General features: G+C 32.6%; 1 protein-coding gene across 2 annotated transcripts in view; it reads left to right on the top strand.

The window, feature by feature from the left end:
* The window catches only part of LOC107605198 (amino acid permease 8), a 4,599-nt gene continuing 3,690 nt past the window's right edge, over nt 3,530-4,438 (top strand). Inside the window, exons 1-2 of one of the 2 annotated variants that reach the window (XM_016306981.2) lie at nt 3,530-3,697; nt 4,050-4,283. In XM_016306981.2, coding sequence (XP_016162467.1) covers nt 3,634-3,697; nt 4,050-4,283 — 298 coding nt within the window. In that variant the 5' untranslated portion in view covers nt 3,530-3,633. Of the gene's footprint in view, nt 3,698-3,859; nt 3,935-4,049; nt 4,284-4,438 lie in introns of those variants that run through there. The other variant, XM_021105084.1, reaches the window with a different exon arrangement.

The following is a 4,438-nucleotide window of genomic DNA, read 5'->3' as shown; positions in this document are numbered from 1 at the left end:
TACATTATTTATTTACATGAATATTCATCAATTTCACATATTAAACTATTCCATCATTGATCAAATGACCAATATTTCCTTTAGGATCCTCAAAAAAATCAGATACATCATAATGAGTGGTGAAATTTTTAGCATCATTTGAAACAAAATTTGTTTCCTTTCCTTTGTCATCCTTTTTCAAAAATGCTTGGTAAAGATCGACTAGGTGCCTTGGGGTACGACAGGTACGTGACCAATGGTCCTTTCCACCACAATGGAAACACTTATCCTCTATTGATTTATTTTACCCAATATTTCTTTCTTTATCCCACTTCTGGTGAGGTCCTCTCTTTTGAACATAATTCATTTTCCTTCTATAATTTTTCTTGTTACCAAAACCTTGCCATTTATCTCTTTTGGGATAATGATTTGCCGCATTTATTTCAGGAAATGGGGCGGCGCCAGCTGGGCGTGCTTCATGATTTTTTAAGAGCAACTCATTGTTGCGTTCAGCAACAAGAAGGTAAGAAATTAACTCAGAATATTTTTTAAAGTCTTTTTCTCGATACTGCTGCTGCAGGAGCACATTCGAGGCATGGAAGGTCGAGAAAGTTTTCTCTAACATATCATTATTAGATATCTTTTCCCCACATAATTTCATTCGTGAGGTGATTCGAAACATTGCAGAATTATATTCATTTATGGATTTAAAATCCTGCAGACGCAAGTGCGTCCATTCATATCGAGCTTGAGAAAGTATCACCGTTTTTTTATGATTATACCTTTCTTCAAGGTCTTTCCAAAGATCTGCAGGATCTTTTAATGTGAGATATTCATTTTTCAATCCTTCATCAAGATGACGACGAAGGAAAATTATGACTTTGGCTTTATCCTTCTAGGATGCATTATTTTCAGCCTTAATGGTATCTCAAAGATCCATTGAATAAAGATGGATTTCAACATCTAATATCCATGATAAATAATTGTTTCCAGATATATCAACAGTATTGAATTCAAGATGAGAGAGTTTCGACATAATAAAAATTTGTTACCTGAGTCTTCCTAAAAATTTGATCAGAATCTTGTGCTAATAACGTGTTGTAAAACAACTAAAAATAAAGAAGAAGTAATAAAATAAAGTATAAATAGAAAACACTACTATCAGTATTTACCAATACTATTGTACTACTATAATATAATATATTAATATTATATTAGTAGTATGTGAAGAGAGAAAGTAAAAATGCTTTATATTGTAGTGCATATAAGAAAGAGAGAGAGAAAATATTTGCTTTTATTATTGTTGTGTGTTCAAAGCCTCAGCCTTATTCCCCTATTTATACATGTGCAATATTGCACTTTTTCAAATGTTGGAAAACATGCACCGCTTATTCTTTAATGTTTGTACTTTCCAATAGTACTTGAATGGAAGAATAGATAATGCTGAGTAGACATTGAATGGATATATGGACATCCATATCGTAACACTCCCCCTTGGATGTCCATTTAGGATTATGCCTCGTTAAAACCTTACTAAAGAAAACCTAATGGAAAAACTTTAGTGAAGGAAAAAGAGTACAATATCCTTTGTGATGGGGACTGCCTCATTAAAAACCTTGTCAAGAAAAATCCAATGGGAAAAAACCTGACGAGATCGACTAGGTGCCTTGGGGTACGACAGGTACGTGACCAATGGTCCTTTCCACCACAATGGAAACACTTATCCTCTATTGATTTATTTTACCCAATATTTCTTTCTTTATCCCACTTCTGGTGAGGTCCTCTCTTTTGAACATAATTCATTTTCCTTCTATAATTTTTCTTGTTACCAAAACCTTGCCATTTATCTCTTTTGGGATAATGATTTGCCGCATTTATTTCAGGAAATGGGGCGGCGCCAGCTGGGCGTGCTTCATGATTTTTTAAGAGCAACTCATTGTTGCGTTCAGCAACAAGAAGGTAAGAAATTAACTCAGAATATTTTTTAAAGTCTTTTTCTCGATACTGCTGCTGCAGGAGCACATTCGAGGCATGGAAGGTCGAGAAAGTTTTCTCTAACATATCATTATTAGATATCTTTTCCCCACATAATTTCATTCGTGAGGTGATTCGAAACATTGCAGAATTATATTCATTTATGGATTTAAAATCCTGCAGACGCAAGTGCGTCCATTCATATCGAGCTTGAGAAAGTATCACCGTTTTTTTATGATTATACCTTTCTTCAAGGTCTTTCCAAAGATCTGCAGGATCTTTTAATGTGAGATATTCATTTTTCAATCCTTCATCAAGATGACGACGAAGGAAAATTATGACTTTGGCTTTATCCTTCTAGGATGCATTATTTTCAGCCTTAATGGTATCTCAAAGATCCATTGAATAAAGATGGATTTCAACATCTAATATCCATGATAAATAATTGTTTCCAGATATATCAACAGTATTGAATTCAAGATGAGAGAGTTTCGACATAATAAAAATTTGTTACCTGAGTCTTCCTAAAAATTTGATCAGAATCTTGTGCTAATAACGTGTTGTAAAACAACTAAAAATAAAGAAGAAGTAATAAAATAAAGTATAAATAGAAAACACTACTATCAGTATTTACCAATACTATTGTACTACTATAATATAATATATTAATATTATATTAGTAGTATGTGAAGAAAAAAAAAATAAAAAAGTGTTTTATATAAAAAAAAAAAAGAGAGAGAAAGTATTTGCTTTATTATAGCTGTGTATAAAGAAAGAATAGTATTTTGTTATTGTGTAACATCAAGGGAGACTTAGGCTTGACTTCCTATTTATAAACATACAGAAAGAATATTTTTAAACCTTTGTTAATTTTATTCTTTTTAAAAAATATAAGTCTCATATAAAAAATGAGCATCCACGTCTCATTCTTATCACATCGAAAAAGTCTTTTTCAAAAAAGAAATCCACAAATCTTACAGTAAACAAGTTGTGTTGTCCTGTGCGGTCCCACATTCGTCGTTCAATTGAGACTATGATCATCAAATCAAATCAAAATAAATAATTCATCCCCAATTGTTAATTGATTTTTGGGGAAGCATGTGATTGATAGCTGGTCAGCATTTAAATTTGATATTGAAATTGAAAAAGATGAGAGAGCTTGTGTTGTGTGGCGTCTTGGTTTTGGCTTTATCCATCCACCGTCCCTACTCTCTCATGCGGTCACGCCTACCCTCTTTTTTTTTTTTTGGTATTTTCTTTCGATGAGACAATCACTAATTTATCTCTATTGTAATTTTATTTAAGGTTTAATTTTTATTTTTTATTAAAAATAAAAGTAAAATTTAAATTTGTAATTTTTAGATAAATATAAAAAAATTATGTTATTTAAATTATAATTTGTTAATAATTTTATTTAAGAATTATTATATGTGTAACGTGAAATTCAAATTTTAAACAATAACTAATTTATTCGAATTATAATTTTATTTAAGAGTTATTACATATTTAAGGTAAAATTCGAATTTTAAAAGTTTATTGACTCGACTTGGAGCTTGTTTGGTCTTACGTTATCTATTTTACTGACACACGGCTCAAGAGTCAGTTACTGGCACACAACTCAACTTCCTCATATTAGATTCCTCAAAATTGTGAAACTTATTGGGGGATCGAAGTTTCTTAATGGTCATCACCAGAGCCCTTATGGAAGGAGAAGTCGACGATGATGGCAGAGCCAAAAGAACCGGTTAGTTACTACTCTAACTTCCTTTGAATCTGATTTTGAAAGTAGATGTAAATGAGTAACTAACTAAACCAACTGTGGATAGGAACTAAGTGCCAGCTAGGATCATCTCCTAACTAACTTAACAAACTTTCTGAACATTAGAAACTTCTAGATACATATCGGTATAGCTGATTTTACAGAGGCATAACTGTTTGTGATATTCTCGTCCTCCATGACAGATTGTGATTGATGAATGAAGTAATTGAACCGTCTTTAGTACTTTGGATAAGTTGAACTTGCTTAATTAATTTGCATACTAGCAATCTTTACCAGAAATCAATAAGCTGAACATAACGTGCTATCTGCGTCGCAGGGAATTCTTTGACGGCTACCACGCACATAATAACTGTGGTGATTGGGGCTGGGGTTCTGGCTCTAGCGTATGCCATGGCGCAGCTAGGGTGGATAGCTGGTATAGCGACTATGATAGCCTTCGCAGTCATCTCCACTTTCACTTACAATCTTGTAGCAGATTGCTATAGATTTCCAGACCCCATTACTGGCAAGAGAAACTACACTTACATGCAAGCTGTCAAGGCATATTTAGGTATTCTTCCCTTATATCATTTAATCAGCGAGATTCTTTTAAGTATTTTGATGCGTAAAATGTTTTACACAGAGTCGTTGAATCACATTTTTCTTTCGAATAACCATTCACGCAGTTAATGTAAAAAGATTATTTATGTTGATGTGTTATTCTAT

The sequence above is a fragment of the Arachis ipaensis genome, chromosome B06 (assembly GCF_000816755.2).
Source record: "Arachis ipaensis cultivar K30076 chromosome B06, Araip1.1, whole genome shotgun sequence".
NCBI classification, from domain to species: Eukaryota; Viridiplantae; Streptophyta; class Magnoliopsida; order Fabales; family Fabaceae; genus Arachis; species Arachis ipaensis.
This window is presented reverse-complemented; position numbering and strand designations above follow the sequence as displayed.